The following is a 21,903-nucleotide window of genomic DNA, read 5'->3' on the forward strand; positions in this document are numbered from 1 at the left end:
AGAACTGGACATGGAACAACAGACTGGTTCCAAATAGGAAAAGGAGTACGTCAAGGCTGTATATTGTCACCCTGCTTATTTAACTTATATGCAGAGTACATCATGAGAAACGCTGGGCTGGAAGAAACACAAGCTGGAATCAAGATTGCCGGGAGAAATATCAATAACCTCAGATATGCGGATGACACCACCCTTATGGCAGAAAGTGAAGAAGAACTAAAGAGCCTCTTGATGAAGGTGAAGGAGGAGAGTGAAAAAGTTGGCTTAAAGCTCAACGTTCAGAAAACTAAGATCATGGCATCTGGTCCCATCACTCCATGGGAAATAGATGGGGAAACAGTGGAAACAGTGTCAGACTTTACTTTTTTGGGCTCCAGAATCACTGCTGATGGTGACTGCAGCCATGAAATTAAAAGACGCTTACTCCTTGGAAGGAAGGCTATGGCCAACCTAGATAGCATGTTTAAAAGCAGAGACATTACTTTGCCAGCAAAGGTCCATCTAGTCAAGGCTATGGTTTTTCCAGTGGTCATGTATGGATGTGAGAGTTGGACGGTGAAGAAAGCTGAGCGCCGCAGAATTGATGCTTTTGAACTGTGATGTTGGAGAAGACTCTTGAGAGTCCCTTGGACTGCAAGGAGATCCAATCAATCCATCCTAAAAGAGATCAGTCCTGGGTGTTCATTGGAAGGTCTGATGTTGAAGCTGAAGCTCCAATACTTTGGCCACCTCATGCGAAGGGTTGACTCATTGGAAAAGACCCTAATGCTGGGTAGGATTGGGGGCGGGAGGAGAAGGGGACGACAGAGGATGAGATGGTTGGATGGCATCACCGACTCCATGAACATGAGTTTGGGTAGACTCCGGGAGTTGGTGATGGACAGAGAGGCCTGGCGTGCTGCGATTCATGGGGTCGCAGAGAGTCGGACACGACTGAGCGACTGAACTGAACTGATGGGGACCTCTAGGAGAGTGAAAAAGTTGGCTTAAAGCTCAACATTCAGAAAACTAAGATCATGGCATCTGGTTCCATCACTTCATGGGAAATAGATTGGGAAACAGTGGAAACAGTGACTGACTTTATTTTTTTGGGCTCCAAAATCACTGCAGATGGTGATTGCAGCCATGAAATTAAAAGACACTTACTCCTTGGAAGGAAAGTTATGACCAACCTAGACAGCATATTAAAAAGCAGAGACATTACTTTGCCAACAAAGGTCCATCTAGTCAAGGCTATGGTTTTTCCAGTAGTCATGTATGGATGTGAGAGTTGGACTGTGAAGAAAGCTGAGCGCTGAAGAATTGATGTTTCTGAACTGCGGTGTTGGAGAAGACTCTTGAGAGTCCCTTGGACTGCAAGGAGATCCAACCAGTCCATCCTCAAGGAGATCAGTCCTGGGTGTTCATTGGAAGGACTAATGTTAAAGGTGAAACTCCAATACTTTGGCCACCTGATGTAAAGAGTTGACTCATTGGAAAAGACCCTGATGCTGGGAAGGATTGGGGGTAGGAGGAGAAGGGGACGACAGAGGATGAGATGGCTGGATGACATCACCAACTTGATGGACATGAGTTTGGGTAAACTCCAGGAGTTGGTGATGGACAGGGAGGCCTGGTGTGCTGCGATTCATGGGGTTGCAAAGAGTCGGACATGACTGAGTGACTGAACTGAACTGATAGGGACCTCAGGCTTATAACTTCAAGGAACTGAATTTTGTGAGTTAAAGAATGGGTGTTGTTTTAAGTCACTAAATTTGTCGTAGTTTGGCAAAAGTAGAAAATGAATACAGATGCTTTGTACCTGATAGGTTGAATAAACCGCTCCTTTGTTTATTTTTAAAAATTCAAATAAAATTAAAATCCATGAGAAAGCACACAGATCTTAAGTATATAATTTGATTTTTGGTAACTGTACACACGCATGTGATCATCACCTGAATTGAGATGTAGAATGTTTCCATTACCCCCAAGAGCCCTCAAGAGCACCTTTGTAGTTGACTCTACCCTCTGAGGTGAATTCTCACACCATTGATTGCATGCGTGCATGTGCATTAAGTTGCTTCAGTTGTGTCCGACTCTTTGGGACCCTATGAACTGTAGTCCACCAGGCTCCTCTGTCCATGGGATTCTCCAGGCAAGAACCCTGGAGTGGGTTGCCATGCCCTCCTCCAGGGGATCTTCCCGACCCAGGGATGAAACCTTTGTCTCTTACAATGTCCTGCATTGGTGGTTGGGTTCTTTATACCACTAGCACCACCTGGGAAGTCCAAGGCCATCAATTACTACTGCCAATTAAAAAAATAATAAAGTATTTATTTATTTTTGGCCGATCGGGGTCTTCATTGCTTCACGGGCTTTTCTCTAGTTGCGGAGAGCGAGGGCTCTCTCTCTAGTTGTGATGCGTGGGCTTCTCATTGCAGTGGCTTCTCTTGTTGCAGAGCACAGGCTCAGTAGTTGTGGCAGATGGACTTAGTTGCTCCATGGCATGTGGGATCTTCTTGGACCAGGGCATCAACCAGTGGCCCCTGCAGTGGAAGGTGGATTTTTTACCTCCAGGGAATCCCCCTGGGTATTGATTTTAGTGCTGTTTCCAGTGGTCTTGGGAACAGGGCACCACAGCAGAGGGCCAGGGAAAATCAGGGGATGAAGAGGGGAAAGACAGCACACGTTCAAATTGCTTGGGTGTGAAGGAAACAAGATGACAGGCTAATTCTTGGTGGAATTAATAAAGGAAGGTTATCCTGGTTGGAAGAGCTCTGACTCTCTGAGGGGCAGAAAAAGGGACAGGGAACAAAGGAGGCAGGAGATGCTGGAGAGATTTCTACACACCTGAGCCCATGGAGACTGTGGGAGTGAACGCTGTATCAGGCACGGGAGGCACTGGAGCCTTCTGCGGGGGCAGGGCGGTGTGTCCCCAGCGAAGAGCCTAGCAGACCTTTTACTCATGAAATCATCTTCTCTCCCAGAGGAAGACAGGCAGGTCCTTCCAGGCAGGTTGGAGCAGTGACCTGTGGCTTTAGGTGGACGCGCTTTGTCAGCAGGTGTGCACATGAATTTATTGAGCTCTCGGATCCCAGGATCAAATACCTCTGGACTTAGAAACAGGCTCACTCTGACTCCCTGTTGAGCAATTTCTGTTTCTTCTGCCTGTAAAGAAGGGAATGCAGAAAGCAGTACCAACTTCGAGGCAGCATGTTGATATCTGATATACAATATTTATTATAAATATAGAGCAATTTTTATAAATCATTCAGAAGTGGCCTTAGCCGGGTAAAATTAAATTACGCAGAAGTGCGTGCATGAGGGGAGGTGTACACAGTCTGTGTCAGGGTGAGAAACCCTGAAAGAGGTACCTGAGTACAGAGTGCTCCCAGCCACCCCTCTCTGGTGGGGGCGAGTTCCACACAGCAGGAGGTCCATCATGAAAGTGGAATAAAGCCTTTCTCTCAGCAGCCCAAGGAGGCCCCGTCTGTGCAGAAGGCTGGTGGGAAGCAGGCACGCCTCCTCCTCGCTTCCTCCCTTTCTATGCCGACACATTGGGTCCCGTGGACCACATGGGAGAAGAACTCCAGAGGCTCTTCAAGAAACCCACGGCTGAGTCATAATCCGCCCCTTGTGTCCTAAGGAGCGTGCGCACCAGTGCGGCTTCCTGGACTGTAAACAATGCCAACAAAGCGAGGGGGCGTGTTCTTTTCAGGGCGCTCCTGCTTCTCAAGAAGGCGTCCTGAGAAGGTAGGCAGGGCAGATGGACGGAACAGGCACAGGCGGGAACACAGAAGAGAAGGGGGTTGATGACTGGCCTGAGATGTCGAGAAAAGGAGTGAGACCCATTCCTGGCCGTGAAGGTAGAAAACTACTACTTCTTATTTTCTTTGCGGAGCCCCTGACACAAAAGGCTTGGGGAGCTCATGGCCAGAGGGACATGAGGGGCTTTGGTAGGTTCTTCCCCCTAAAGTGGTCAGATTGGCTTAAGTAGCAAATTAAACAGAACCCTTTTCACATAAACAAGCAGTTACAAAAATTAAAATGGCAGAATGTCTCAGAAGGAAGGGAAAAAACAACCAATACCCCCAAACTGTACATTCTTTGACCATTATTTAAATAATCTCTGCAGGGTAACTTTCTAAGTCCTTTCCCCAATCCCAGCAGATTGTATCTGGTAAGAGCTGACTGCCCCATAAACCGATGACCCCTTGATCTCCGGGCATTGCCTTGAATAAAGCCCATAGCATTATTAAAACAGTATGTGCATTTTTTTTGCAGCTTCCATCAAGACACACTTATGAACACTGAGAAGTTGTTTTCTAGTTGCTTCTAGTGAGTTCTCTGAAGGCCAGCTTTCAAAGGTTTAGATGGTATTCTGGCTAAGTAGTAAGTTGCTTAGTCCCTGATCCTGCAGGTAGACAACCCTGAAAGTGGACAAAGATGTAGAACTTCCCAGCTCAGAGGTCATGTACGTGTCTTCCTGTGAATGGTGGGTTCACACCGGGCTTCAGAGTGCAGAAGCTCTTCCTTTTCCTTCTTCTTGCTCTTCTTTTCTGGCACAGGCATTTCAGTGGATAAGAAATAATTCTCCAGGTTATGGCAAATTGAAGTTAGACTCAGTAGGACAGGACTGAGGTGGGAAGGAATGAATGTGCTCTGAATACACAAGTTTACAACTGGTCTAGGTCAGCAAATGGGGAGGGGCAGAGGTTCTGGCAACTTTCTCCCAAGGTCCACTTTGCTAGATTTCAATGATGAGGAAGTTTTGGTTTCCTACAGACCTCCTCATGGATGTGCCTTTTCATCTACTGACACTGAAGGGAGGGGCTGTGACCAGGCAGCCTGGAGGAGCCTCATTAGCGGTCCAAGGGGAAGGCTCTCTTCTCATTTTCCCTGAGGGCAGAGGGATCTCCTAGGGATGGCGATGAGAAACTTGGAATAAGTCAACAGTGCAACAAGCAGGACAGGTTTCATTACTGTTTTTTCACTTCTGAATAAATTATTTCTGTATCTGTTCGAGATGGGGAGGCTGAAGTTGCTTTCTTTTTTAATTCCTGGGCATTGAAGTTCAGGGAGGAATATTCAACTTCATTAACCTGAAAGGCATGAGCAGCAGTCAGTTAAATCAGCATCATAGGCCAGACCCTCACCTTGTCCAGGGTGACTCAGCACCCCATGCTCTTACGACTTTGAAACTTTTAGCTTCAGAGAAGGGCTTTTATTACCTATTTTCTCTGCTTAGTAACATCCTATTGAATGATCATTAGAACATTATGGATAATTATGGGATTCTGCAATGGAATACGATGGCATAGCAATAAGAATAAATAGACAATAAAGACACACAACCATATGAATGAATCTTGCAAAACAATTTTGAATGAAAGAAGCCAGACCCATGTACACAGTGTTTTCAGTTATATAAGCACATAATCAGGTCAAAATAATCTAATACATTGGAAGTGAAGATAGTCCTTACTCTTCAGAGGGAAGTAATTGGAGCAATTTGTGTGTGTGTGTGTGTGTGTGTGTGTGTGTGTGTGTGTGTATGTGTGTATGTATATGTGTTGAGGGGGGTTGATTTTTACAAAGTGGTTGGGTACTGTTTACATAGATATGAACTTGTGAAAACTTATACACTGTTAAAATTATTAAGTTGGTCAAAAAGCTCATTCAGGTTTTTCCATAAGATCTCACGGAAAAACTCGAACAAGCTTTGGTCAACCCAATACTTATGATTGAAGCATTTTTCAGTTTATATGTGTATTCTGTTGAAGATTAAGATGAGAAAAATTCAGTAAAAGTATTAGAAAGTAAAGGAATCAAGACCTCAGGTCTATAAGATTGGAAATTATCATTTGTCAGTAAGAGCAGAGTCAGACTGGAGGCAGAAGAGGGAGAATGATCTAGTGCCTTTCTTGCTCTGGCCACTGTGCTGAGTGCTTTACCTTTGTTATGTCACTTAATTCCTTGACCTCCTCTGTGAAGTAGGCAGCACCCATTTTACAGAGGACTCAGCTGAGGCTCTATGAGGTTAAGTTACTTGTCCATGGTCCCAGCCGGGATCAAGTCCAGTGAGGTGGACTCGTGGGAGTAATGCTTCTTTGTTGCTGCAGTGAGGAACTTTGACCCAAACTTGATTTCACATTTGTGTCTACAAGACTAACCCATTCTACACAGAGATATTTCCATGAGAAAAGGAGCCAGTGAAACTGGCTGTGTTTACCTTTTCAGGTGAACTGTCAGAGTGGCCCTGACCTGGGGAAACAAAGGAGAGTCATCAACCCATGAAAATGCAGAGTTGCCTTATGGCCTCAGAAAGTGCTGTTCCTAAGCTGATGTGACTTCTAGCTGAAGGAGGTGGCAGGTTGTGGGAGGGTGGGGGCCCATGATTAAGACTTTAGGATTTTGCTTCCCTCAGTCTGTGGTCCAGACCCCAAGGCATTAGACGGAGGTGGTGGTGGGGCAGGGTGGTGGGCTTGAGGGGAGGCCCCAGTGCACTTCTGAAGATTTCTGCCAGTTCACAAGGCCTGAGTTTTGCCCAGATGTGTCTCACAGGTGTGTGTCTAGGCAGCAGGCTCCAGAGGCAGGAGGGGCTGAGGCCCACAGCACCCAGAGCACCAGAGACAGGGAAAGTCTCACCATAGGAGATGCCCACATCCATAACAGAGGCAGGAGGGGGAAGGAGGTAGGATGAGAAAAGGGCTCCTGGAAGCTCGGCCATCTCACGGCTGCCTGGCTTGTGTGGCCTCAGAGGGGCCATGTCTCTGGGGACTCTTACATGACTAGGAAGGCTGTGAGGACCTGTGCCAAACTGAGGGTGGGGAGTGAGATCACCTCTCATATTTCAGAAGGTAGGGATTCCCTGGTCGGTCAGGGCATGTGGTGGAACAAACCAGCTCTCACTGAGTGAGTGGCTCTACTTACTGTGGTTGTGGTCTGAGGATTTGTGCTCTGTGAGATCGCGCTGGTCACTGGCCCTAAATAAATATCAGACACAGTGACTACTATTCCCAGGCACAGGATCTTTGCTCCTTGAATTAGGAAGCACAATGTCGGCAGGATTCCTTGGGGCTCCTCCATGTTCATTTTTACCTTGGTTGGTCCTCTTTCCTCCTAGGACCTCCGTCTTCAATCTACCCATTACCTCTTCTCACATTTACTCCTCTCTGATTTACTGGCTCTTCAGAACATTTATGGCCATTCATCTCAACTGCTTCTATTTCTACCTGGACATCTTTCCCCTTTTGTAGGTAGATGCTGGTTATTTCTCACTTTATTTATTGCCCAGGAGGCCTTTGGTTGTTCCTGCTTTTCTTAGGTTCTCTTCTAGTCCTGTCCCTCCCTCCTCCTGCTCTTGTGGTCAACAGAGCACAGGACTCCCTTCCTCCTGCTCCTCCTTTCATGTCCTCATTAGTTTTCCTTCTTGGACCTTGGTTTCCCTGCCTGGGACGAGGAACACAATTGGCTCTGCCCCCTCTAAACTGGATGGGGGTGGGAATAGCCATGTCCAAGAGAGAGGAGGGTACAGGAAGCATGAAGACCAGGGAAGAGGAGACCCATAAGAATCAGTGCCGAGAAGCAGGGCTTTAGGAAGACTGAGGAGCAGATCTAGGCCAGAGACGGAGACGAAGTCTTCTTCCCTCTCCCAAGCAGGGCAGTCAGCCTCTGAGAAAGCGGAACAAGAGGAAAGGCGGCATACCCCTTAGTGATTCTGTGGTACAGAAAATACCCCAGGGCTGCTATCAGAGCCACCCCAGCCACGGCTCCGATCACGATGCCGACAATGGCACCAGCTGAGAGGTCAGAGGAACTTTCTGCTGTCGATTTATCTGTTGTGGAAAAAAAGAGAAGAATGAATGAAGGCGACATTATTTTAAAGTGGGAGGGGTTCTGGGAAATAACTCAATATGAAATAGTCTCTACTTGTTCCTTCAAGGTATAAACTTTCTGTGGAAGGTTGCTGTGAGGTGACTAACCGACTATATCCTTGTGATTTTTTCCTCTCTGACTGTATTTCTAGGTTGGTGACTACTTTCCTCAATTCCAACCTGGCTTTTCTGCACTCATATTTTTGAAGTCTTTGGAAATGTAAGGACTGATGATGGATATTTTTGTATGTTATATATAACTTCCCATCTTTTCACGGTTACATCTTTATTTGGGTACCAGGTATGGCTGCCATGAATATGCACCTGTTAGGTGTCTTATGAAAGTGTTAGTCCCTCAGTCATGTCTGACTCATTGTGACCCCATGGACTGTAGTCCGCCAGGCTCCTCTGTCCATGGGATTTCCCAGGCGAGAATACTGGAGTGGGTTGCCATTTCTTTCTCCTGGGGATCTTCCGGACCCAGGCATCAATCCCAGGTCTCCTGCATTGGAGGCAGATTCTTTACCGTCTGAACCATAGGAAGTGTCTTATGGTGGGGACTTAATTGATGGAAGGCCCTCTGAATTCACTACCCCTTTGCAAAGAGACCATCCTTCACACAGTTTTCCAGCAGGAATATGAAATCAATCCCAATTCTGTGAGAAATAAATTTTTTTGTGTGATGGGTGACTTTTAATTCAAGAGCTCCTTGCCAGCTTTGCAGATACTCTCTAAGAACTGCACTGCAGCCTGAAACTTCCTCCTTCCCAGGGATCCAATGTGCATCCTGGTCTGAGGACCCTCCCAGGCTCCTCCCACTCCTGCCTCACTTTCCTTCACAGGCATTTTCTGCAATGAATGTCTTAGATGTGTAATCCCATCTTGGCTGCATCTCACGGAATGAAAACTATCGTACTAGACATGAAACCTTGTACTCAACCACCCCTGTTTCCTCTCTTCCATATTTAGTAAGTAACATGTTCCTGTGGATCTTTATGCTTTCCTTCCCCAAATATATAACACCTTTTTTCTCTTTCTCCTTTTTTACTTCAGTGGTCCTCATCATTCAACTCAAGACTGAAAATTAATGCTAATGTTAGCTATTGTTATGATGTACATACTCTGTGCCAGGCTCTGTGCTATATATTTCCCAAATATCTCATTTAATTCATATAATAACCCTGTCAGATAGATATTATTTCCATTTTATAGATGGAAAATCTGAGGTTTACAATGGTGGAAAACCTAGAGCCATATAGCTAATGAGATGTGGATCTAGAGTCAAGTCGTCCTAGGAATCCCTGACTTTATATAGCCTAGTGAGGTCGAGAAGATCCCCTGGAGAAGGAAATGGCAACCCACTCCAGTATTCTTGCCTGGGAAATCTCATGGGCAGTGGAGCCTGGCGAGCTATAGTCCATGGGGCCTCAAAGAGTTGGACTGGACTTAGTGACTAAACAGCAGCAACAGCAATGATAATAGTAATAATTATAGCAGCTAAATTTTTTGGAAAATTTTCCCTGTGTGGGTATTTTGCTAAGGGTTTAGTTGAATATTACATTAAATCTGTGGGAAAAAATGCCATAAAGAAGGTTCTTTTACTGCAGTTCTCACTTGAGGAATCTGAGGCTCAGAGAAGTTAAGAATCTTGTGCAAGAATTTATAATTGTAAATGCTTATATTTAAAAAAAGATCTCAAATCAACAACCTAAATTTACAACTTAAGGGACAAGAAAAAAAGCTAAACCCAAAGCTAGCAGAAGGAAGGAAATAATAATAATTAGAATGGAGATAAATAAATTAGAGGATGGAGAAACAGAGAGAATCAATAAAACCAGTATTTTGTCCTTCAAAAAGATTAACAAAATTAACAAATCTTTAACTAGATTGACTAAGAAAAAAAGAGAAGATTCAAATTACAAAAATCAGAAATGAATGTGGAATCATTACTACTAATTCTACAAAAATAATACAAAGTATAAGAGTACTAGGAATAATCCTATGCCAACAAATTGGATAACTTCTGTGAAATGGACAAATTCCTGGAAACATGAGAGCTACCAAGATATAATCATAAAGAAATAGAATATATGAATAGATATATAAAGTAAGGAGGTTAAATAAATAAAATCATTTGACAAAAACCCACTAACCTTTTATGATAAAACACTCAAAACTGGGAAAAAAAGGAAACCACATCAACATAATAAAGCCCATATATAAAAACCCCACAGCTAACATCGTCCTAAATGGTGAAAGAGTGAAAATTTCTTTTCTGAGATCAGGGTCATGACAACAATGCCTGCTTTTTCCAATTCTGTTCAAAATAGTATTGGACATACTAACCAGAGCGATTAGGCAAGAAAAAGAAATAAAAGACATCCAAATTGCAAAAGAAGAATAAAATTATTTCTGTTTGCTGATGACATGACTTTATATGTAGAAAATGATAAAGATTTCCTAGAAAACCATTAGACCTAATAAACAAATTCATCAAAGTTGAAGGACACTAAATCAACATGTAAAGATCAGTTGCTTTTATATACAATAAAATATTCAAAAAGGAAGTTAAGAAAATTTTATTCTATTTTGATATTAAAAATAATATCAAAAAGAAAAAATTACTTAGGAATTAACAAGGAAGGTGAAAGATTTATACTTTTAGGAATTATAAATTAACACTACTGAAAGAAATTAAAGAAGATGTAAACAAGAGGAATGGATAAAGAAGATGTGGTACATACATGTACCATGGAATATTACTCAGATATTAGGAGAAGGAAATAATCCCATTTGCAAAAACATGGATGGACCTAGAGAGTCTCATACTAAGTGAACTAAGTTGGACAGAGAAAGACAAATATCATATGCTATCACTCATAAGTGGAATCTAATTTTATTTATTTATTTTTTGGAATCTAATTTTAAAAAGTGATACAGATGAACTTATTTACAAAACTCAAACAGACTCAACATATTTAGAAGACAAACCTATGGTTACCAAAGGGGAAATGTGTGTGCATGGGAATAAATGAGGAGCATGGGGTTAACATACACATACTACTATATATAAAATAGATAACCAACAAGGACCTACTCTATAGCATGGGGAGCTCTACTCAATATTCTGTAATAATCTATATGGCTAAAGAGTCTGAAAAAGAATGAATATATGTATATGTATAACTGAATCACTTTACTGTACACCTGAAACTGACACAACATTGTAAAATATACTCCAATAAATTAAAAAAAACAGACAAATGGCCAATAAGCACATGAAAAGATGCTCAACATCACCAGTAATTAGGGGAATGCAAATCAAAACCACAGTGAGCTATCACTTCTTACCCTTTAGAATGGTTGTGAAAAAAAAACAGAAAACAAGAAGTGTTTGCAAGGATGTGTAAAAATTGAAACTTTTGTGCATTGCTGGTGAGAATGCAAATGGTACAACCACTGTGGAAAACTACATGGCAGTTTATCAAACAGTTGGACAAACAATTGCCATTTGATCCAATGATTCCACTTCTGGTTGTGTGCCCAAAAGATTGAAAGCAGGAACTTCCCTAGTGGTCCAGTGGTTAAGAATCCACCTTCTAATGCAGGGGACATGGGTTCAGTCCTTGGTCAGGGAACTAAGGTCCCAGATGCCTCGGAGCAGCTAAGCCCGTGCACCACAACCGCAGAATCCATGTGCCACAGCAAGAGAAGCCATCACACTGCAACTAAAGAAAGCCTGCACATCACAATGAAGAGCCCACATGCTGCAATTAAGACCCAGCGCAGCCAAAATAAAAAAGATTGAAAGCAGTGATTGAACAGATACTTATACATCCATGTTCATGGTAGCATATTCACAACAGCCAAAAGGTGGAAACAGTTGAAAAGACAATCAACTTATGACTGATAAAATGTTGTATACACATACAAGGGAATGTAATTCAGCCTTTCAAAGGAATGAAATTCAGATATATGCTATAACATGGATGCGACCTTGAAGACATAATGCTAATAAGTGAAATAAATCAGACCCAAAGGGATAATTATAATATTATATGATTCCACTACTTTGGCCATCTGATGCAAAGAGCCAACTCATTGGAAAAGACCCTGATACTGGGAGGAGGGCAGGAGGAGAAGGGGACAACAGAGATGAAATGGTTGGATGGCATCATTGAACTCAGTGGACATGAGTTTAAGCAATCTCTGGGAGATGGTGAAAGACAGGGAAGCCTGGTGTGCTACAGTCCACAGGATTGCAAAGAGTTGGACACGACTGAGCGACTGAACTGTAACATGATTCCACTTATACAAAAAAACTAGCATAATCAAATTCATAGAGACAAAGAAAGTAAAATGGTGTTGGCCAGGGTTTGAGGTGGGGGACTTCTAGAAGTTATTGTTTAAGGGGTACAGAGTTTTTAATAAGATGAAAAAGTTCTAAATGGATAGTAGCAATGTGAATGTACTTAATGCTACTGAGCTGCAGTCTTAAAAATGGCTAAAATTATATATTTTATGTATACTTCACGTTAAAAAATGGTAACAGGAAAAAAAAACCCAAACGAATCTTGTGAAAGTTACACTAAAATGCTAAACCCAGGAGAAGAAACTAAGTGTATTTGATTTAGAGATTGAGCTGATATTCATTCTGCCATCTGTTTACTGTGTGTGTGTATTCAGTTGCTCAGTTGCGTCCGACCCTTTGCAACCCCATGGACTGTAGTCCGCCAGGCTCCTCTGTCCAAGGGATTTCCCAGGCAAGAATACTGGAGTGGGTTGCCATTTCCTCCTCCAGGGGATCTTCCCAACCCAGGGATCAAACCTTCGTCTCCTGCATTGCAGGCGGATTCTTTACCCCTGAGCCACCTCGGAAACCCTGTAGTGGTCTCATTTGATATTCTGCCCACTGTGAGCTCTCTTCATTTTGCACACCATTGTTAGAATAATCTGCCCAGAAAGATATAGCATGAGGCAAATGGTCACTTACATTTCACATGCAGCCTGAGGGGGTTACTTTTGCTGGAATTGCCCCCGTTGGAGACCTCACACTGATAATCCCCAGCGTCCTTTCTGCTGACGGGGTCTATGGTGAGGGTGCTATTGTCCGGGGACAATGTCATCCCCCTTGTGAGGAGGAGACTCTGGCCTTTGAAGAACCAGCGTATGGAGACCCCAGTCTCATCTGTGAGGCAGGTCAGGACCACGGGACCCTCGTGTTCTGTGACCGTGGTGTTGCTGGCTTGGAGGGAGGGCTGTGCCACTGGGTCTGTGGAGAGACAGAGGGGTGACTGACTGAGTGGGCCAGGAGCCTGGGCCATGCTCCCTCCTCAGAGATCTCAGCCAGTCCCGGGCCCCAGTGAATCTGTAAAGGTGACCCAGAGGATGGCCCTGAGTCTTCGATCAAGGTATTGAGTCTCTCTTCATTGATGGTCTGTAAGGAGAGGACTGTACCTCCTCTCTGACCCCCAGGTACCCTGGGATGACCCCTGACCGGTGTCCCTGGACATCTCTGTAGTATCAGCACTGGGGCTCTCTTCTCAGCCCATATGTCTAACATCCTCATCATCAAGTGGAGGTTTTGTTTTTTTAAAATTAACTTTCATGGACATTTCCCCACAATTTTCTTTGACTATAAAAAAATTCAGGGACTTCTCTGGTGGTCCAGTGGCTAAGACATCACACTCCCAATGCAAGGGGCCCAGGTTTGATCCTTGGTCCGGGACCTAGACCCTACATCCTGAAACTAAGAGTTTGCAAGCCACAACTAGAAGATCTCACATGCCGCAACTAAGACCCAGTGCAGCCAAATAAGTAAATAAAAATACATAAATTGAAAAAAATTCAGTCCCCAATATGTAAAATAGCTAGCTAGTGGGAAGTTGCTGTATAACACAGGGAGCTCAGCCTGGTGCTCCGTGACAGCCTGGGTGGGGGTACGGAGATTGAAGAAAGAGGGGACCTTATGTATACTTATGGCCGATTCACGTTGTATGGCAGAAACCAACACAACATTGTAAAGCAATTATCCTCCAGTTTAAAAAAAATCAAGTCCCATTCCTTATTTACACTTCTGTGAAGGCAGGCCTGCCAGCTCTGTATCTCTGGAGCCAAGGGGACTTTCCATAAAGTAGGGGAGGCATTCACTTTCTGTTACATAATTTCTTAGACTGGCCCAACTCAGCCTTCCTGGACTGTGTAGCAGAGTTAAGTATCTTTCTGAGCCAGGGACAGTCTTGTTTCACAGTTTCCCAACAATAACTACCCCTTCATTTTCACTCATCCTGAGTCTGAAACATGAACCTGTTTCTCCCATCACAGGCTGGTGATCCTGAGCCTCTCAAGACAGAGCAGTCCATCCCCTCCCAGACTTGGCTCAAGGCTGGGCCTGCTTGGACTTGCCTGGGACAGGAAGTCATGGCCAGTCTGGGTGTCCAAAGGTGAAGGTCCTGAGAGGGATGGGTATGGCCTGGCCTCTGGCACTGTAGATTCAGCCAGGCGGCCTGGACCACATAGGAACAGAGGTTACTCACAGAGAACATTCAGGGTGAACGGATCACTGCGGCTGACACTCACTGGGTTCCGGGCTTCACACACATAGGGTCCTGTGTCATTCCTTGTCACATTGAACACAGTGAGAGTCCTCTTGTCCTCGGACAGTTCCAGCCTGGTGCTGTTGGGGAGGCTCTGATTGTTGATCCACCAGATGTAGGAGGTGTCCTGAGTCTCGGCTCCACACGTTAACACCACAGTGTCCTCGTGCTCCCGGGGGCTGGAGTTGTTGCTGCTGATGACGGGTGTGGGCAGCACCTCTGAGCAGATAACAGAGAGAACATCGCCCCTTTTATACCTTGGGTTCCTCTAAAAGTGTTTTCAATCAGGGTTGCCATCTTTCACCTCTCAGCCAGACTGAGCCCTTAGAGAATAAGGCAGGTCTGTGTATCACAAGACAAATGCATGAACATCTGAGCTCAGAGAGTGTGAGGCCATCTGGAAGAAGCACAGACTTCCTCAAGTGTCAGTCAAGTATCAGAGTTTGATAGCAGAATTCCAGGCCTGTGAGTCAGAGACCACTTGCTTCTTCTTTTAGTTTTTCCCTGACCAGGTGACTGCCTGCCTGGCCCTGGAGTGCTTACCTGGACTGTGCAGGTCCTGAGTCCCTTCAAGCTGCACAGACCTACATTGCCTGATGGAGACATGTTTTCACCGTCTCCTCAATTCCCGAGGTTTCCTAGAGATGGGTAATGATGGACCTTCCCCTAGTCCTTAAACCTCGAGAAGACTGGGCAGCACAGCCTGGAACTGGGTGTTTGAGCAGAAATAACAGGGACATCCCTGGTGGCTCAGTGGTAAAGAATCCGCCTGCCAATGCAGGGGACATGGGTTTGATCCCTGATATGGGAAGATCCCACATGCCATGGGGCAACTAAGCCCATGCTCCACAACTACTGAGCCTAGACTCTAGTACCTGGGTGCTTCAACTACTGAAGCCCATGCACCCTATAGCCCGTGCCCCGCAACAAGAGAAGCCACCACAGTGAGAAGCCTGTGTACTGCAATGAAGCATAGCCCCCACTCCCTGCAGCTAGAGAAAGCTCGTGTGCCGCAATGAAGACTCAGCAGAGCCACAAATAAATGAATAAATAAATGGGCATTAAAGTTTAAAGAAAAAGAGGACAAAATGAATCAGAGGGCAAGTCTGAGTCTCTGTTTTATAAAGGGAGGAATGATCTCAATGAACAGAAATGATATGTGCTCAGTCGTTCAGTCTTGTCTGGCTCTTTGCAACCACACGGACGGCAGCCCGCCAGGCTCCTCTGTCCGTGGGATTCTCTAGGCAAAAACACTGGAGTGGATTGCCATGCCCTTCTCCAGGGAACCTTCCCAACAGAGGGATTGAACCCAGGTCTCCCGTATTGTAGGCAGATTGTTTCCCATTTGAGCCAGCAGGGAAGCCCAGAAATGATATGTGTTCTATTAATAAAGTTAGAGGAAGAGGTCCCTGTCACCAGTTTCCACCGCACATCAGGCAGGCCCACCACAGGTGTGTGGCATGCTTTTTTTTTTTCTTTCGGCCTCAGAAAACACAACTAAGTGTTTGATCAAATTTGTCTGAGTTGGGCCAAGGCTGAGTGAAAAGACAGTGGGTCCCTCATTGTTGGAGAGCATGCCACCCTATGATATAGATTGGTGAGGGGGAGCTACATATCCTTGTCATGTGGCATGATTCCACTGGCTGGCACCATGGCGGGAAAGACCCCTAGACCAGGGCAAAGCTGAAGCTCATTCTCCTGGTGACCTGCGGAAAGTGGCTTGTGTTGGAGCCCCACAGAGGCTGCTGCTCCCTGATTTCTGAGTCCTTTACTATCGCCTGGGAGGGTGCGCCTGGCCACAAGCCAGGATGGGCACAGTCAGTTATTTGGGGAAATATCTGTGGAAGGCTTAAGAGTTTGGTTGGGGGTTGCTTCCCCAGTGGCTCAGCTGGTAAAGAACCTGTCTGCCAATGCAGGAAACGTGAGAAACATGAGTTCAGGAAGATTCCCTAGAGAAGGAAATGGCAACCTGCTCCAGTATTTTTGTCTGGAGAGTTCCATGGACAGAGGAACCTGGCAGTCTACAGTCCATCGGGTCACAAAGAGTCAGATATGACTGAGCAACTAACACTTTCACTTTCACTTGCCAGTATTCTTGCCTGAAAAAATTCTATGGACAGAAGAGCCTGGAGAGCTCCTACAGTCCATAAGGTTGCAAAGAGTCAGACATGACTAAGTGAATGAACAAGGATGGGGTGCGGGGGCTTCGTTGGTGGCTCAGCTGGGAAAGAACCTGTCTGCCAATGCAAGAGATGCAAGAGATGTGAGTTTGATCCCCGAGTTGGGAAGATTCCCTAGAAAAGGAAATGGCAACTGGCTCTAGTATTCTTGTCTGGAAAATTGCATGGACAGAGGAGCAAACTGTCTAACATGACTGAGAGTGCACGCACGAATCTAAGGGCGGGGTGCTGTGCAGAGCAGGGCCAGTCCCGGCTGAAATGAAGCAGGAAGGTGAGAGACATGGAAAGAGCAGAGAGCGAGAAACGTCCATTTACAAGCGACTTCAAAGTGGGGGTTTCAGGTGACTTCAAACATCCAGAGGTCCAAGAGCCTCACTGCGGCCCAGAAGCAGGACCCCTGCCCCCTACCCCTGGAAACCCTCCCACGGCGGAGCAGCCCCCACAGTCGCGGTGAGACTCGGCTCCCAGTGCGCTTTAGGGGCAGGTGGTCAGAGGATAAACACGGCTCCCCTCCCTGGAGACTTAGACGGCAGGCGTGGCCAGAGCCTCCTAGGACTCTGCATCCAGATTCCAGCGCCTGAAGAGATCACAGATCATTCATCCGTCCTTATTCTTTCTATCCTTCCTTCCCCAAAGACACAGAGAGCCTGTCAGGCCCTGTGCTGGCTGCAAGTATAGACTGGGGAGTGAGGAACTGAATCCTTTCCATTTTGCTTGAGTGGGAGTGAGACCCAACACCTCCAGTAACCAGCCAATAAATGACCGCTGGTTCACTCAGTGCAAGGAGCTCGTCCATCGGCTACCTAAGGAGGGGAGGCCTGGACATTCCTGTCATTGATTTGATTGTTGATGCAGGTAATTTGCCAGAACAGTGGACTGGGTTGCCATGCCCTCCTCCAGGGCATTTTCCTGGCCCAGTGATAGAACCTGTGTCTCTTACATTTTCTGTATTGGCAGGTGGGTTCTTTACCACTAGAGGCCACCAGGGAAGCTCTAGTTCCAGAGTAAACGAGATTAATTGTCCATTTCCCCTGACTTTTCACACTAGAATCTCCTGCTGGTTGAGGATGCCCAAGAAGAAAGGATCTGAACCAACACTTTGTTTCTGGGTACTTAGATGCATAATAAGGCCCCTGGGAGGGAGGAGAGGGTGGGGCTGTGATGTTGGCCTGACCCTTCCACACATATTTCCCCTGACTGGTCACTCATGGTCTGTGTGACTCTGATTCACTGACTGTTACCTCCCTGTATTTTACTGAGCTTGTCTTCAGTAAAATAGAATAAATGGTAAATGGTGTCAGGAGTGCCATGTTGTCTGTATATTAACCTTAAATCATTAATAATTAGCTGGTCTAAAGCTGGATATAGAAAGTGTGTCTAGGGACTTCCTGGTAAGTCTTCCTGGTTAAGATCTGCCCTGCAATGCTAGAGATGCGGGTTCTGCTGGTTGGGGAACTAAGATCCCACAGGCCTCGGAGTAACTAAGTGGAGCAACAAAACCCATGAACCACAACGAAAGATCCTGTCTGATGTAATGAAGACCCGATGCAGCCTAATAAATAAATAAATGTTTTTAAAACAGAAAACCCTGCCTCTACTATTATTTGTGTCCACAGGAGAGGGCTCCCTGGGCTGCCCGCTGCGGGGTGAGGAGCTGCCGGGAGCGTCTTCTCTCCTCTGGTCCTTCTTGGGGACGCTGACCTTCCTCCGGAGTCTCCTCTGACCCCCAGGGGGTCGGCTAACAGCATGGGGACCCAGCCTAGCCTGCTCTCCATGCTGAGTCTCAGGGGAAGGACTGGACTCCACCCCTGCTCAGACGCAGCTCTTGGGGCTGAGCCCTGGCGGGTGACCTGCTCAGAAACCTTGGCCGCAGGGAGCTGGGGAATCATCCGCCCCAGTCAGCTCCGCCTGGGAGGCCAACACCCACCAGCGGCACAGGTTTTCCACGGTCACTGGAGCCGGGACCCTGGGACAGGGTCCCCGTGGGCCTGAGCTTCTCTCTGAGGATCCCTCAGGCCAGGCCCCTACTGAGTCCTGCAGGGTCTTCCTCAGGGTCATGGTCGCAGGGAGGGACCCAGGGGCTGGGCTGAGAGTGCTCTCCCTCTGCTGAGTCCCTCCCATCAGACCGTCCTTCTTTCTGCAGTGTCTGCAGGGTCCAGATCCCCTGAATGGAATTCTGACCCTTTGGAGTTTGTCACCACGGTGTGTGTCCTGCACTAAATGTTCAAACCCCAACACGGGACATAATGTAGAGGAGATGGAGGTACCATCTGGGTCTGTCAGAGCAGAATTCAACCCCGCCCCCCACCCCAGCACCCCGAGGTCAGAGAGGAAGCACTCACGGTGTACGTGGAGGTGTCCAGTCTGTATTTCTGTCTGTAAATCATCCTTTGTAACCAGCAGAGTGTAGGATCCTGTGTCTTTCTGGATGACATTCTGGATCAGCAGGGTTCCGTTGCGGTAAAATATCTCTCGACCGCTGTGCGCAAGCCCATTGGTAGTTACATTAGTGTCTACTCTGTATGATGCAATTAGCTGGTTGTTGTCCACCTTTTCTCCTCTGTGCCAGGCATAGCCTAGAGGATTCCCTGTCACGTTGTAGGCAAGTAGAAGAACATCCGACCCTTCTGCAGCAAGAGGGGGCACCGTTTCAATAGTGAGCTGGGCAGTGGCGGGCGGGGTCCCAAAGGTTAAGAGTGAGACTAGGAGGGAAGAGAGAGAAATAAGTTAATATTCTGACCTGTGTGGGGGATGGGAAAATGGTGCTCTGGGTCCTGAACAGGTCTCTTCATCCCACATCCCTGGTGTGTGTGTGTGTATATGTGTGTGTGTGTGGTTCAAGGTCAGCAGCATGGCCCCCATCACTTCAGCCCCTCTGGGCTTGGTATTTCCTGTTTCCCCAGCTGTCCCCTGGCTCACTCCCTCGCTGCCCTCACACACCTGCTCACACTCAGGGGCCTCTTGGGAGACGCCCCTCCCCATAACCACCTGCTCTATAGACCCTCCATGTTCACTTGCTGACCTTTCCCTGCTCCATTTCCTGCATGATGCCTGTCAGCACCTGACAGCACATTCTAGATCTCTTTGCTTGTCTGTCTTCCTCCTCATAGAATGTAAGCTCCGTGAGGGCAGAGGCTTGTCTGATCCTGCTTGAAACCCAGTGCCAGGACCAGGCTCCAGACATTAGTACCTGGGGATGAAGGAATGAGAGTTCCCAGGAATTCCACAGCCTGGTTTTATTTGTCAGTTTCTAAGGGTCCAGGGTAAGGACAATGTTTAGTGTCCTGTTTAAGTGTTTTTCTGTAATGACACCAGACATAAATTATTATTATTGTCATCAGTTTTCAACAGTTACTGCTCAGTGAAGAATAACCTGTAAAACCTACACTGGTAGAAGGTTTCCCGCCCCTCACCAGTTCTAGTTCATGGAGAGTCTCCTGTGGCTGAGCCCCTGCCCCCACCCTGCTCCCTGTCCTCTCCCCTCAGATCTGAACAGAAGCCCTCTGTTCCCTCTCAGAGCCCTGTCTGCCTCAGAGATCCCACCCAGGCTCTTGTTTTCCCTGAAAACTGTCTCTGCCCACTCCCTGAAAATTGTCCCCTCTCACCTGACAGCAGGAGCCTGTTCCAGGGGACACACCGTCTGCGGGAAGGGCCTGAGGGGGTCTCCATGGTGCCTGCTGTCTACTGTGTCCCTCTCTCTGTGAGAACTTCTGCTCCAGAAACACTCAAAAGCACTGCAGTCTGTTGTGTGAGCTCTGCTGTCCTTCCCCCTGTGTGCTGGGCCTCCTGGGGCAGGAGCACTGCGCTGGGTCTGTGGCCCGGGGGCGGGGTCTCTGCCCAGGCCCCGCCCTCCCCCTCCCCTCTCATTCCCTGTCTGGCTTCTCTCTTCTTCCCTCTTCCCTCTCTGTTACATTTCATTTGCCTGAGAACCGCTGCTGTTTCTGCCTTTTGTAGCTTGACTTCTCACCCTAGACACACACACAGATATGCAATTTCCCCCATTGTTGGGGAGAGTACCACCCTGGGGCTCAGCGTCCTGGGAGTTCCACCATAGTTCTCAGTTGGGGGTGCAGAGTCAGCCTCCCGGCTTCCACAGTCTCTAGTCTCATCTTCCCCTTCTGGCTTTTCCTTCAGAGCAGGAGCCTGGGGGGTGGGGAGGAGGTGCATCAGGAACTCTTGTCACAGGGACGTTGTCCCCACCGTGCATGGGAACCACCTGTGGAGCTTCATGAAGACTTTGAACCCCCAAGAGGCACCTTAGAAAAGCTGCTTCAGCAGCTGCACAGGTCACGTGCTTGCCCAGCCTGGCAGAGACTACAGAATGTGGGGTGGGGCAGCCTCTCCCCAACTTCTATGCACAGGGAGGGTCTGCAGATCCTGTTGAAACACAGCCTGACTCAGCAGGTGTGGGGTGGACCTGAGAGTCTGCATCTAACAAGCTCTCAGGTGATGCTGACCATTCTGGACTGTGGAGCACACTTTCAATAGCAAGGCTGATGGTGACAAGTCAGCTGAGAGGCCGACCCACCCCTAGTGTCGGCCTCTGCCTTGTTCTGATCTGGGGTCTGTCAGCACCACACAGAGACCCTGGGGTTTCCAAACCAGAATATTATTTCCCTTTGTAACATTGGGGGCATCCCTGGTGGTTCAGCCAGTAAAGAATCCCCCTGCAATGCAGGAGACCAGCGTTCAGTCCCTGGGTGGGGAAGATCCTCTGGAGGAAGGCATGGCAACCCACTCCAGTATTCTTGCCTGGAGAGTCCCATGGACGGAGAAGCCTGGTGGGCCACAGTCCATGGGGTCGCAAAGAGTCAGACTCGACTGTCACATTGAGGGGCTTCCCAGGGTTCTCAAAGGCTGTGAGAAGGTTGTGTTCTATTCCCACCGGAAGGCTCCAGAAAAGGACTGAGGGGCTGGAAAGGGGGCGTGAGTAACGCCTGGTGAGAGGGATGGGATCCTCCTTCTCTCTCCTTGGGGGTCTAGCGAGGCCACAGCTTCCAGGGACACACACTGAAGACCTGAAGGATAGTAGTTCCTAATGGTGTGAAGTGGGCCCACTCCTGGCTGGATGGAGGAGGTGATGGAGTCCAGTGTGGGGGGCGTGGAGAGCGAGGAGGACTGGACTAAGGTGACACCAGTGGGTCCGGCACTCCTGGGCTGAGAAAGGTCTGAGGCCCTTGGGGAGATTCGAGGCTGTGGAGTAACTCTGGTGCCCTCTGGTGGACAAGGGAGGAAATGCAACAGTCCCCACACCACACTGTTCTGCCTAAC

General features: G+C 47.1%; 2 protein-coding genes across 9 annotated transcripts in view; one reads left to right on the plus strand and one right to left on the minus strand.

Annotated features, from left to right (window-relative positions):
* LOC145515542 (uncharacterized) overlaps positions 1 to 21,903 on the plus strand; it is a 97,058-nt gene that overhangs the window by 45,535 nt on the left and 29,620 nt on the right. The window contains exons 7-8 of one of the 2 annotated variants that reach the window (XM_081516196.1): positions 8,699 to 8,824; positions 14,181 to 15,495. The exons of the other annotated variant lie outside the window; for it this stretch is intronic. The gene's annotated coding sequence lies outside the window, so the exon portion shown is untranslated. Of the gene's footprint in view, positions 1 to 8,698; positions 8,825 to 14,180; positions 15,496 to 21,903 lie in introns of those variants that run through there. 2 annotated transcript variants of the gene reach the window in all.
* Positions 1,806 to 20,408, minus strand: LOC145515540 (cell adhesion molecule CEACAM1-like). 7 transcript variants are annotated; one of them, XR_014060912.1, is made up of 8 exons: positions 20,238 to 20,408; positions 18,975 to 19,334; positions 14,393 to 14,671; positions 12,850 to 13,128; positions 7,688 to 7,817; positions 3,354 to 5,081; positions 2,830 to 3,147; positions 1,806 to 2,525 (listed from the first exon to the last, which is right to left on the minus strand). XR_014060912.1 is itself a non-coding variant. In XM_081516188.1 (8 exons), exons 1-8 carry the CDS (start codon positions 20,299 to 20,301, stop codon positions 4,959 to 4,961), a joined length of 1,299 nt encoding a protein of 432 aa, XP_081372314.1. In that variant the 5' UTR covers positions 20,302 to 20,408; the 3' UTR covers positions 3,196 to 4,958. The 7 variants fall into 7 exon arrangements, 6 of the variants coding, with proteins under 6 accessions (XP_081372314.1, XP_081372313.1, XP_081372318.1 ...); XM_081516188.1 differs by lacking the exons at positions 1,806 to 2,525; positions 2,830 to 3,147 and adding exons at positions 6,212 to 6,243; positions 6,913 to 6,965 and having other exon boundaries at positions 3,196 to 5,081; positions 7,709 to 7,817; XM_081516187.1 differs by lacking the exons at positions 1,806 to 2,525; positions 2,830 to 3,147 and adding exons at positions 6,212 to 6,243; positions 6,913 to 6,965 and having other exon boundaries at positions 3,196 to 5,081.

Source organism: Giraffa tippelskirchi, chromosome 7 (assembly GCF_054371585.1).
Source record: "Giraffa tippelskirchi isolate mGirTip1 chromosome 7, T2T-mGirTip1v1.2.pri, whole genome shotgun sequence".
Lineage (NCBI taxonomy): Eukaryota > Metazoa > Chordata > Mammalia > Artiodactyla > Giraffidae > Giraffa > Giraffa tippelskirchi.

Coding starts and splice junctions, on each gene's coding strand:
- LOC145515540 (XM_081516187.1), bottom strand. CDS start 20,301: ATGGAGACCCCCTCAGGCCCTTCCCGCAGACGGTGTGTCCCCTGGAAC. Junction 13,129..14,392: donor GTTCACCCTGAATGTTCTCT/GTGAGTAACCTC, acceptor GTCTCTCCACAG/ACCCAGTGGCACAGCCCTCC. Junction 6,966..7,687: donor TACCACAGAATCACTAAGGG/GTATGCCGCCTT, acceptor ATATTTATTTAG/GGCCAGTGACCAGCGCGATC.